We start from the raw sequence: 12,905 nt of genomic DNA, 5'->3' as shown, positions 1-12,905 counted from the left end.
TGATAGCTTTTTGTAAGGAATAACCCTAAACGTAAGCCATATATGCTGAAAACGTTCTGACAATGTTCCATTTCATTGCAAGATTTTCTGTGAATAAATACTTAAATTTCAATCCTTTTATGCACACAATGCTACTAGATGGCTTTAGTAGACACGAAATATTATACAGGAATTGTATGGATTACTTTCATGGTTGTTTTTCATCATTTTTGGATCTCAGCGGCACCAGTCCCCATCCACTTCCATTGTATGGAAAAAAACAGCTTGAACACTCTGCTAAAGAAAGGTTCAGTGGAAGAAAATCTACAAAAAATTCCCAGTTATATCTTTAATATGACATAAATATGAGTAAATGATTAGAATTTTAGGTAATACTTTAATTTACGGTGACGAAGTTACACGTTACTACACATACTTACTATAGTAATAACAGTAAATTCTGTAGTAATAACGGTAAATTATGCATAATTACAAGTAACTAACCCTAAACCAAACTCTAACCGTAACTCTATAGTAAGTACATGTAGTTAATTAATATTACTCAGTACTTATCTGAGTAAGTTCAATGTAACTGTCACCTTAGAATAAAGTGTAACCCAAGTAAACTCTCCCTTTAAAAGATCTTCTCCCATATCCATTGTCTCTTGTTATGAGCACGTTTATGAGCACTTGTGAATTTGACTCCATCTGTGTTTGTTAATGTATGCAATAATTATGAATAAGTGGACTTATACAACTGTGCATGTCATGTTCACTCTTGCAGAAATTCCCTAGAGAAGCAATATAGACATTCTGGTACATGTGCATTTTCATAAACAAACATGCACACACACACTTTTCAAATCTCTTCATATACATGCATACGTGCACACCGAGCGCCGACACGTAATCTCACACACACTCACAATCTGAATTCACACTGACACACACACACAAACACACCACACACATTCCCCACCCCCACCCCACCACACACGGAAGCATTACTGCAGTGGATGCAGTCTTTAACTCACGTTTGAGTCCAGCAGGTCGATGCTGTCCAGGCTCTTGCTGCGGTGGATTCGGCCCTTGATTCTGCGCAGGGATGGTTTGCCGTGGCCCGATCCCTCAGATTCATCCAGCAGAGAGACGGTTTCTGGGGTGGGGAGGAAGGCGTGGATCTTGGGATAGTAACTGAGAAAGTGACAGACAGTGAGTGTTAGATTGTGGTGTAAATTTAATCTCCATTAGAAAGATGAGCGCAACCAATGGAGTTTCGTTAGTTAAATGGAGTGAAAAGGGTTTAAAATGCTTACACTGCAGGCCCGTATTTGTCTTTGTCGTGTTTGGGGAAGACCCTGAGATTAAAGCACAAGAGAAAGAGAGTCTATTAATTTTCAGCAATAAAAAATAACAATAAAAGCAGTGAAAATAGACACATTTAAAGGGATAGTTCACCCAAAAATGGAAAATTCTGTCGTTGAGGAACGCAGAAAAATATATTTTGAAGAAATATTGTGTTTCACAGGAAAAAAAATAAAGTCATGCAGGTTTGGAACGATATTAGGGGGAGTAAATGATGACAGAATTCTCATTTTTGGGTGAACTGTATTATTTTTGATGACAAAAGTAGCATAGAAATGATACATTTCACCTTGAAATACATACATCAAATATAAGACATTTAAATATAAGACATTTAGATTATTTGCATTAAACTACATAAGCACCAAAATATCCAAATGCGACTACATATAAATATTCAATTGGTTGAGCTAAAAAGCATATTAAATGTCATATTAAATACTGTATCATGGTTTTTTCTTATGATGTACAAGTTTAAAATACAATTGTCAGGACAGTTTTCTTAACTCGAATATGCCATGTTTAGGTCGGATATAAGAGTTTCTTTGCAGGACTATGGTTGATCAAAGACAGAAACAGGGATATTAAAGCTTGAAACTAAGGAAAAATTGTTGCAGAGGCTTTCATTTTGCCCACTGGGCTTTACTGGATTTCAATGCACAATAAGTAGTTCTGAAGGAAACCGAAAATGCTGTAGGCTTTGTACATAAAACATTAAAGGGAGGCAAATTTGGTTATGCAGTACATTTTACTGACTGGGGATCCATTTTACTGAACAAATCAGTTTTGTTTAAACAGAACATGAAACGACATTCACAACTCATTTTGCTTCTGCGGTGTGACGTATTCCAAAGCAAAAAAGGATATTTGATGAAAAAAAAGCTATTGTGGCACATATGTCGTTCACCATATTAGACACAAATCACACACATTCATTCACAAAAAAAAAGCCCAAGCTTAGATAATATTGTGTAATCATGCCCCATCAACCATGAATGCACCCACAGCACACAAAACCAACAGTCCAACGAACCCTACCGAGGCAAAATGCAGTGTTTGATGTCAATAAACAAAATATAATGATCGCCATGGTCATGCTAGTCATGAATCCACCCACATTTTATATTTAAATCAGTTAATTAATTCCTACTCATTAATAATTAGTGCTCCATCTGCTCTGTCTGAACCCCAAAGTATCTTCCATCCACAGGATTTATATATTATTCATGAAGTCTCATATGATCATGTCATTCAATGTACTTATATTTCAGGACATGAAAGCACTGCACCAAACAAATCAAAATCAAATTCACACAAAACCTCAGTGTGGTAAGTTTCTATATAAAATCTAAAAATCTTTTTATTTTCAGTTTACATCATGCACCTTAAAATGCCTCTTTGCAATAAAACGGAAAGACCTGACCTAGCAGAGGTTGGGGAGAGGTTATATAATACCCCATGAGCACATGCTTTACAGTAGCTGTTGTGGGATGAAACACAGTCCCTGTACAGTAGGAGAGGCAATTTGAATGCCGTGTACCATGACCGTTCGCACCACGTTTGTGGAGAGGATTTGCTGGAAAACCCTGCAAAACGAAATTCAATACAGCAAATCTTCTGTTTCAATGCGCTGGAAGGGGCACCAATGAAAATGAGACCTCATTTCCATATTAAGTGGTAGATTAAGGAAGACTCCTGGGCTGCTGCTAGCTATTGGTTTCCAAGAATATCGTAAAATGAGCAAGAATTGAAGAAGCGTTTGAAACATTTGTTATTTAGAGTGTTAAATGAGAACGACAGAATGGAAGACTAATGAAAGGACAAAGACATTAACTTGACAATGAGGTTGATGTTGGCCTGAGGAAACCGAGTGAGTCTCACCTTCAGTTCACCTTTTTAAGTCAAATACATTTAAATCATCTGGGAAAGAGTTCAAGGACAAAGTTTATTGTATGTGCGCACATATACAGAGTATACCATTAGACCAGAAACATACAATATGCATGCAATGCTATGCCAAGTAAGACATGTTCCTGCTGGATCAACACCTTTTGTTGATCCTGGAACAACATTCCTGTCCAAAAACATAGTCCCACCTCTATCCCTACCCCTAAACCTAACCCTACCCATAACTTATCCCTAAAATCAGAGGGAAATTATAGGTGAATAACACTTATGTAGAAGCATCTAACCCTGGTTGTAAGCCTAAACTTGATATAAACTGTAAACTTGTCCCTCAAGTCTGATTGGTAGATTGGAACGTTGATCCAGGAACATGTTGCACTTGGTGAAATTACGTTCACACTGTTAGTACTTCCATCCATTGCAAATATGCGATTCTAATTCTGCCATTTTTGCACATATTTTTCAGTTAATCTAATGATCTGTAAATGCTAATCATTCTTAAGCCACAAGCAATTGGCATTTTGACAGTGCTAATTGGCTGATTGACACCAGAAAAACATTCACAGAGATACACTAGTGACTATCCTCTGAGCTGTGACGTGAAACAACCCAAAGTATACTTTTTTATGCATATGCTAGGGTATGCATATAGTGAAATTGGAGTATATTATGTACTGTACATGCGCAGTACGTACATTTCTAACCGCGTATACCGCTCACATGCACCTTGCTTTTTTGCGCTAATTAGTCTGTCCACAAGTTAGCAACACTGGCCCGGGCCATTGTTTCACAGCCGAAAAAGAAACAACAACAACACCAAACTACTGGAGACGCAGCAACTATAGATGCCCGTGGTGATGAGCGCTTGTACGAAGTGAGATAAACGCCATTCGAGTTTAAACGAGTACGAGAGAGAATTCGTGCAAATACTGGACAAGCTTGAAACTTTCTAGTGCACATGTTGAGCGCCTGCGTTCATGCACACTATCAAATGGAGTATAGCTATGTGTTCGGATGAAGGCGTACTCTAAAGCCCAAAGTATACTTCGGCCATCCGTGTTCTGCAACGGTCCGTGTGATGTAAATTTTTGTCATCAGGAGGGCCTGCGGTATGGTGCACATACAACGACGCATGTGCGAGTGATTTGAGAGCTTGAAAACACGCCTTTCTAAGCTCACGGCCAAGGAGTATACTTTGAAAGGCTCAACTGTCCGCGAGACGGAGCAGAATACTGAAAATGAAAAATACCCGGGGCTTAAACCAGGGGTGTCAAACTCAGTTCCTGGGGGGCCACTGTCCTGCAGAGTATAGCTCCAACTAGCTCCAAAACACCTGGTTGGAAGCTTCTAGTAATACCGAAAAGCTTGATTAGCTGGTTGAATAGCTGTTATATTAGGGTTGGAGTTCAACTCTGAGTTTGACACCCCTGCGCTATAAGCGTTCATGTCAAAACTCTATAGTATAAAAAGTAAAAGTTCATGTCAAAAAAGTATACTTTGAGTAACGGACGTAGGCCAGTAAGAGTTGTGCATATAAACCTCACTCTCCTGGCCTCAAGAGGCCTCCCACGCCGGAGACCGCAGTTCAAATCCAGCTTGGAGTGGGTCGAGTAGGACCGGCTACATTTGGTGCCGTGACCCGGATGGGAGTGAGGTTTAGGGGTGTGAGTGTAACAGCCAGTAAGAGCTGTGTTTGTTAACCTCACTCCCCTGGCCTCAGGAGGCATGCTAGCGGTTGCGTCCTTGTTAGCGTGCCTGCCTTTTCTGGGCTGGCAGATATCAATTACCAAGCAGCCTATGGAGAAGTGAGACAGCTCTCAGATTTCATCAAAAATATCTTAATTTGTGTTCCGAAGATGAACGAAAGTCTTACGGGGTTGGAACAACATGAGGGTGAGTAATTACTGACAGAATTTTCATTTTTGGGTAAACCCTTTAAACCATTAAACCAAAGCTGTGTCCCAAATGACGCACTTATACACTATGTACTTATGCACTATGTACTCAACCGTGTAGTGTATGAACTTTATACGTTTATTTTGTCTTTCAACATCAGAGTCTTATAGCCCCTCCCCCTCCGCTACTTAATTAAAGCTGCGACAGTTGAGTGCATGAAGTGTCCAGCATTCCATACTTAGTTTTTTCGGTTAAATAAGTGCATCATCCATGTATTTAAAGTGCACTTTTTCTGTTTGGAATTTTCAGTGTGAACACACTTCTCACTAGCCTGGCTGCGCCCTCCTACGCACTTCCGCTCAATTTTATTTTCCTTCAGTACTACGTCTGGGACTCCTGTATATTCTTAGGTTTCCAGAAACCAATTTTTTGTAGGACCAATCAGCGAACAGAGGGAGTGGCTGAGAACGATGACGTTGATGTAGTGCGTCAGTTTGAGTTCAGTAATGGCAGCGGAGAAAGACGTGAGAAAAGCTATTCGGTCCGTTGTTACAAAACTGCCGAATATATAGAAGTTAAAGCCGGAGCTAGAACAATGTTTGCTAAGTTTTGTTGGTGTCCATGATGTTGTGGCCCTCCTCCCCACGGGGTTCGGGGAAAGTCTGATTTTCCAGCTCACTCCGCTAGAGGCGAACGATAGGGATGCAAAGCCGATAGTTGTTGTCGTCTCCCCTCTTGTTGCACTAATGGAGGACCAAGTGAAGGAGGCAGAAAAGTTAGGAGTTTGTGCTGGGCAGCTCGGCGTGCACGATGACCGTGACCTTTTGGACGGTGATCACAGCATTTGCGGCAGATCCGAAACGACCGCAGCGGCATAGATATATACACTAGATGTCGCCTTAAAGACATTCGTTCCAATGAACTGCCGTAGACAAGGCGACTTCTAGTGTATATATCTATGCAACAGTCTGCGTACACGTCACACACCAGGATGCGCGCGCGCCCTCAGATCACTTGGACGTGGTTGTGTATAAGAGGTAAAAACGATATAAATACTGTTCGTTTTCTCACACAAACCGCTCGTTTCGTGTCTTAGGCCATCAATGTGTACTTACGATGGGGAATTGTTTTAATTTGGACTTTGTGCATGCTCTTAGACAGTGACCACAGACCTGCATTAAATGACTGACAGACAAGAACGGTTTGACCTAAAAATATCAAAATTGAAACTACTGCGGAAAAAAAGACACCTACATCTTGGATGCCCTTGAGGTAAGCTAAAACATACCAAAATTTAATTTCAAAGTGAACTATCCCTAATGATTAGACCCAGCTTCGACTGTTGTTAGTTGTTAGTTGACTGGATACATCACTGTCCTTAGTGTCAAATATACATTTAGAATTTACAATTGTTCCTTGAACTCTTAAATTCGATGAACAAAACCTGCAGCTCTCGTTGACAGACATCTTATTCTAAACATAATCCTCTGATCATTCTGACTTGTTGTTTCCGGCCGGTTTGGTTTCGGCGCATGACATACGTCACGACCACACGTTAGCGATTGGCTATGGCAGATCCTGAGTGACTCTGGGCAGATCCAATAGTTTTGAACTTTAACAGAGAACCCGCCTACAAGGAAGTAAACGTTTCTCAATGGAGAGAGGCCAGACTCTCTGTACAAATGAAATGTACGAGAGTCTGGTAGAACCAGGCTAACTTCTCACACCATTTATACTACAAAACAGCATAGAATAGTGCACAAGTACAACGCACCTCAAAAGTGTTATTAATCAAGAAGCTAGCTATAGCTAACATGTGCAGCAAGATTTTCTTTACACTATTTATCAACCATGAAAATAATTCATCTGAAACGGAAATCTGGGTGTAGATTAGAAGAAAACAATTCATGCTAACTTTGGGGGACATGCACAGTTGTACAAACAAGTACTTGTTTTACGTACATTCAAAGTTTCAGAGCAAAGTGCATTTTTTAAATGATAATTTCGACTGAAAGTGATTAGCATTATGCATTTATGATGGGACACCAAAAGCTTCATCCGAAAGATGAAAAATGATGCCTCCGCAGGGATCACAAGGAGGTAGAAAGGCAACTAGGGACATCTGAATCTAAGGCTCCAGTCACATCCTGTTTAGTGGGAACCCTTCTTCTGATCGATTTTTGAAAGCAGCATAGATGTGTCCTTCGCTGCCTATGATATCCCACAATCCTGTAAGTTTGATTCGGTGACAGTTGAGTTAAAAAATAAAAATGGTACCTACTTGACTCATTGCCTGATAGAGCAGCTGCCTAAGCTTTCATATGCAGCCATTTACAACTGAGTGTCCAGGCAATCTATTACAGCCACAAAACAAAAGCCTTCGAAAAGGTCTATAATCAACTTGGCTAGTTTGTGCGGTCCACCGACATCTTCCTACTGCATGTGCCTCATAAAGCTATTAGATATAGAAGCAAAGGATACTGCTTGATCAGCAAGTCAATATCTACGTTAACATTGGGCCCCAAGTCAGTAGAACAGTTTAGACACAAATAGGCAATGCTGACCACTACGACTAACATCAAAATTATCTTTGCTGCCATTATCACAAACGTTAATATGATTTTCTCTTCAGCCAGCACAGTATAGCCCAAGGGCACCAAAGCGAGAGCCAGGAACAAATACAGTCGTGTGTGTCCTGCTGAGGCTACTAGAGAGGGCTAGCAGGCTCTTGGTGTACATCCGTCAACCGTTAATGAAGTAAAAAAATCACTCTGGATGGAGATGAAAGTGAAGACAAAGACGTTTATTTGGCTTGATGGTACTTACAGAGTCTCATTCAGTGCTTTTCTTGTCTATTGGAGAGGAGGGGCGAAAATCGTGCGGGGAAAGCCAGAGATTAGCATGAAACGTGATCGAGATGCCTCTTCTGAACTCTGTGGCTTCCGTCAGTCAAACACGCACTTGGCTCACGTTTAAAAGAGTGTGTAAATGCTAAAAAGCACGTGTAAAGAAGCCTCGGGGTGGGCAACTGTCGCCTATTTCATTACGCCAGGTTAAAGCTAAGCTCTGGAATAGTTTGTACGACTGCGGGGGAAGTAGACCATCTGCTGTGTTTCCAAGACTCTTCTTTGAACTTCCTTTTTTTCCACTCATCACGGGCGATACTGAAGGTTTAGAAATGTCATTTCTATTAAATCTCTGGTAATGAACACTAAGGGTGGCCAGAAATGAAGAGCCCTGACAGAGTGGTTGTAGAGGCATCTGACATTTTATTTGATTAAAGATAAATGAGACGTGGTTTATTACAGTCACGTCCCACAGAGTCAGCTGATCAAGTTACTAAATATTTACGCAGCCATGTTTCATATTTGAGGCAATCGTTTGATATCCTATAGCCTACAGCAAAAACCCGAAGCATGTTGCCTAACCATTATCATCCACAAGGGTCCTTTAAAGCAATCTTCACTTGCCTCATGAGAACTCATTTCTGCTATGTTTCTCCTTTTACCTCTTTTCCTGGATTGATCCTGACGTCTTCTGGGTGAAAGTGGACAGATTTTTAACCACAGGAAGGGAGGCTCACCTAGAAACAAATCGAATGTAGCAACTCTCAAAGACGAGAAATTCTTAAGCATTCTCTGGTCAGAATTCAGAGAAAGGTCTCTAGTATTCTGAATGCTCTTTCATACTAAGTATGCAAAATCTGATATCCAAATTTTTTTAATTAATGACTGTCAAGAAAATATCAGGGTTACATTCCACCCCAAAATCAAAAGAAAGGAATTCAATTTTACTTAATGCACATGAAGCCTATTTTAGTCCCCTATATATACCCTTAAATTGGGCACTATTTGAGGGGACATACGAAACCATAGTGGACGTTATCTAGTGCACTCATTCAAACCCCAAAATGCACCACAATAACGAGTGTACAACTGATGTGGACTCAACGGCTAGATAATACCCATAATGCACTGTGAGGGTTGTGCCGAATTATTTCCTGTGTCCCGCCAGTAGATGGCGCCTGCAGCTGAATCATCCATTTTCCAAACCGCTGGTCCAATGTGGGTAATATCATACAGGTATACATTTTTAATTGATTTCTAAATTGTTTACTTAAGGTTTATACATGCTAGTTTCCATGACAGAGTTCAATATATATATGTCATTGCTGCTAGTTTGCTATGTTTTTATTCACTCCTTCAAGTGGACTATACAGTGGACAAATGTAGGCAATAGTGATTAGTGAATGAGGGTATGGGGGGGGGGGGGGTTTCAAACACAGCCCATGTTTTATGTGTGTTTTGGGTGGGTTTTAGTTCTGTTTCCTGAGTTTGAGTGATTATCATTTGCTCATTCTATTGTTCATTTGTTGATTAGTTTGCTTTGGTATTTAAGCCCTGTGTTTTGTTCAGTTCGTTTGTTTGTTCTAGACGCTTTAATCCGGTTGTTCTGTTCATGGTCTAGTTTGAGTATTCCTAGTATTTTGTTTTGAGTTTAATAAAAGTCACAACTGCTGCAATTAGATACTGCCGTTCATCATCTTTGTTGCAACCAACGCTGACAGATGTATTGCATTATTACATTATTTTTTGGGCAAATTGAGGTAAATTTCCCTCTACAGTTCTCATTATCTCATAATCTCATTACCGTAATGCTGGAAAAAACCTGGAAAAAACCCAAAACCATAAAACAATTATTTGTCATTTAAATGCCTTAAATTTCAGATTTATCTAAAAAAAAGCATCTTGTATTACAGTATTTAAGTAGCAAGGTAAAATAAACTGTTTAACATTAATGAGAATCCTTTATAGTAAGCAAGATGTGATATCCATAATTCTCCCAACAACTAATCACTATCAAGCTCTGAAGAACATGTCTGGGTCACATTTTACACTGAAATCAAAAGAAAACAAAAATTTAAAGACATTCACACTTATCTCACAAAAATGGAAATTAAGCCTATTTTCAGCACTATAAAATGCTTGCAATGGATTATGCTTCTCATTACCGTAATGCAAACTAAATTTGAACCATTTTAATTACCATAATGCTAAAAAACAAAATGACCAATGACCATTTTAGCCATTGAAAACAAAATGACCAACTGCCTTATGACCAATTGAAATATTTTTTAAATCACTAAAATACAATGATTTTACAGTATTTTTGTAATGAGAATAACAATTGAAATACGAATATTCTTGGCTCCTTAATGAATTTTTGTAAGTCACTTTAGACTTCTGAATGCATAAATGTAAATGTTACAGTAGAATTTTTTTTCTCTTGATATGGGGTGAAATGTGACCTGGAAATGATCTAGATTTAAATATTTTAAATCAGTTTGTTTAATTTACTGTAATGCGACTTTGTTTACATGTGACGCAAATCCAACAACAGCTGTGAGGTGAGAACGTTCCTGTAAACTGGAGCGATGTCATGTTTCAAAATCCATGAATAATTAACCGTAACTCAAACAAGCTGAGTACCAACATCCAAACATCGTAGTGACATCGCTCAGGGTTTAGGTGCCTCATCATCATTCTGGATTTATGTGGATTGGGCAAGTTTTATAGTTATATGGAGCTTGTTGAGTTAAGTACCTAATCTCGACAGTAAATTACATTCACTTGCTTGGTTGATTTGTTGCTCTGATGTAGCGCACGTGGCTCCTCGTAATAGCTTTGGTTCTCCTTTAAGCGTCAACTATTGCGATGTGCTGACATGAAGCAAAACAAGCTGACCTCAATTTAAGGGGAAAATCTTACAAAATAAACCTAACGGAGAGAGCAGGCTGCTACAAGAGCCAGGGGTACTCTTAATGACAATGAAAACAAGATGAAAAATCTGGGTACTTTCAACTTGCTCCTAATTAGTTACAAATGAATTACCCAGCATGCAACACTCAAATTAGCAACCTTTACTGACCCCAAGGGGCACAAAATGCCTACGGATGTTGAATCATTACCGGCCGACCATCTGCAAACAGAACTTTACTTATAAAAGCACTTCAAGGATAACATTTGATACTTTTTTTTTCAATGCAATTACAACAAAGACCTTATGTTTGCTATGCTAACTGCATGTTTTACTTTACATTAGCATTAGAACATTTTCTATCACATTCACTCTATATTCCCTTTGATTTTTTGGCGTGTGCCTCAGAGAATCTTTTTGCCCCATTAACCTCATACATGCTTAAAAATAAAGGTTCCAAAAGGAGGTTTTCGCAGTGATGCCAGAGAAAAAACATTTTTGGTTCCTCAAATAATCTTTCAGTAAACAGTTCTTAAAAGAACCCCCTTTTTAGTGTGAACTTCTGTGAAGAACATTTGAATAATCTAAAGAACCTTTTCCACTATAAAGAGGCTTATGTGCAATGAAAAGGTTCCCTGGATGTTAAAAGTTCATCATGGAACCATAAATGCTAATAAAGAATCTTTATTTAGCGGCCGAGTAAATCTGCTATATATATGCCGAGCTCAGAGAACACACTGAAAAACCCTCAGTCCTAATGACAAATCAACATTTCTCAACTTAAAATTCGATCTATTGTGAGCCTCTCAATACACTCCAATTTCCTGTTTATTTCAAGACTGCAAAGTAATAAAAAGGAGTATGATGACGTGATGACACTGTGGAATATGGTAATTATGAGAATGAAATGTGATTATATCCAGCTCTGACACGGAAAAATAAAATCATCGTGGCCCAAAGATGTACATTGAAAGAGGTTTGAGATTAAAGAAAATCTCCAATCAATAATCAAGAAGGTCAGGATCTTATTGAAAACCTATGGAGAGGATCCGAGCATCGGTGTATGTTGGTTTTTTGTATACTGACCTTGTGAAAATCTAAAACCTACTGACCTGACGTGAGTCTAGAGGTGACATTCACGCTTATCTCACATGAAAATGGAGATAGCTACCAACGCAAGTTAATTAACGGCTGTGTCGTCTATTCAACTCAAAGTGTAATCCTGTGGTCATTCCAGAAGCACAATAAGAAGTGCTGGAGGAGGCGCACGAGTGACCATTATGAATGGAAATGAATGAGGAACTTAACAAGAACACACAGTGACAATGACAGAAAACACACACAAATAAATCAATGCAAAGAAACACGTCCATGCCTTAACTTTTTTATTTAATTTGAAAGTGCACATAGTAGACATACACATATGAATGGTGTAACATGCTTGGGTTTGTAGTAGAGTGAATAATGAATGAAATGACACAACAGTGAAAAGGATTACAGTATGTTGACTACACAAAAAGCTTTATGAACACACAAGCCTTGCTTCAAACTTTGCTCACGTAGCCTGCATGCGGTCCGTCAACAAGATTTACATATCCAAATGTAACATTTACATGGTTATAAAGTAAATGGACATGACAGTCTTTCTTCCCAGCAAGCTGCAATGCCGAATAGCCCCCTCACACATCCATACATATATATATATATATCAGTATATATATACTCACCACATATGTTTTCTGGGAGGCAGGCTACGCTCTCTGTTGATGGCAGTCACCCCTAGAGCCAGCTGCATTACAGTAATGTATTTCTGGTAATTCACCATGGTACTGTTCACCGCTTTTTTGAAACACAAAAATCCGCACCAGAAGCGCAGGTACTACTAATAATAACAATTTTATTCTCTCCTCCTTCTCCTCCTACTCCCTGGCATCGGCTTCAACTGCGTCTTCCTTGTTGAACATCACAGCGCCATTTCCAGCAGCAGTAGCAGCACTGACAGG

The 12,905-nt window shown here is 39.2% G+C and overlaps 1 protein-coding gene across 4 annotated transcripts in view; it reads right to left on the bottom strand.

The window, feature by feature from the left end:
- tjp1b (tight junction protein 1b) overlaps positions 1 to 12,905 on the bottom strand; it is a 126,568-nt gene that overhangs the window by 89,958 nt on the left and 23,705 nt on the right. For 2 of the 4 annotated variants that reach the window (XM_084094107.1, XM_084094108.1), the window contains exons 1-3: positions 12,630 to 12,854; positions 1,296 to 1,337; positions 1,014 to 1,173 (exon numbers count right to left, since the gene is read on the bottom strand). In XM_084094107.1, the coding sequence (XP_083950233.1) occupies positions 1,014 to 1,173; positions 1,296 to 1,337; positions 12,630 to 12,727 (300 nt within the window). In that variant the 5' untranslated portion in view covers positions 12,728 to 12,854. Of the gene's footprint in view, positions 1 to 1,013; positions 1,174 to 1,295; positions 1,338 to 12,629; positions 12,855 to 12,905 lie in introns of those variants that run through there. The other 2 variants (XM_084094105.1, XM_084094106.1) reach the window with 1 other exon arrangement.

This window comes from Abramis brama (assembly GCF_963993115.1).
Source record: "Abramis brama genome assembly, chromosome: 20".
NCBI lineage: Eukaryota > Metazoa > Chordata > Actinopteri > Cypriniformes > Leuciscidae > Abramis > Abramis brama.
Note: the sequence above shows the minus strand (reverse complement) of the source record. Positions and strands in the feature narration are given on the sequence as shown.